Source organism: Buceros rhinoceros, unplaced genomic scaffold (assembly GCF_000710305.1).
Source record: "Buceros rhinoceros silvestris isolate BGI_N320 unplaced genomic scaffold, ASM71030v1 scaffold2302, whole genome shotgun sequence".
Classification (NCBI taxonomy): Eukaryota; Metazoa; Chordata; class Aves; order Bucerotiformes; family Bucerotidae; genus Buceros; species Buceros rhinoceros.
In genome coordinates this window covers 64558-64798 of record NW_010399330.1, presented here as the reverse complement: position 1 = coordinate 64798, position 241 = coordinate 64558, and the positions used below count along the sequence as shown (strand labels likewise).

General features: G+C 70.5%; 1 protein-coding gene across 1 annotated transcript in view; it reads left to right on the top strand.

The window, feature by feature from the left end:
• Nucleotides 1-63: 63 nt before the first annotated feature.
• Nucleotides 64-241, top strand: part of ABCD2 (ATP-binding cassette, sub-family D (ALD), member 2) — a 49428-nt gene continuing 49250 nt past the window's right edge. Inside the window, exon 1 of the mRNA XM_010131409.1 lies at nucleotides 64-239. Coding sequence (XP_010129711.1) covers nucleotides 64-239 — 176 coding nt within the window. The remainder of the gene's footprint in view (nucleotides 240-241) is intronic.

Here is a 241-nt window from a genome sequence, read left to right as displayed (position 1 = left end):
TCCCGTTGGGCGTGAGCCGCCCCCGCTAGGGCCGGCGCGAAGTGGTGCCTCCGGCAGGGCAGAATGACCCACATGCTTCATGCTGCGGCCCGGCGGGTGCAATGGAGCAGGGCGAGCACCGCGAAGAGGGCTGCGTGCCTGCTGGCTGCGGCGTACGGGCTCAAAATCCTCTACCCCATCATCCGCGGGCGCATGAAGAGGGCGAACTGCAACGGCGTCTCGCAGGACGCCGGCCGCGCGC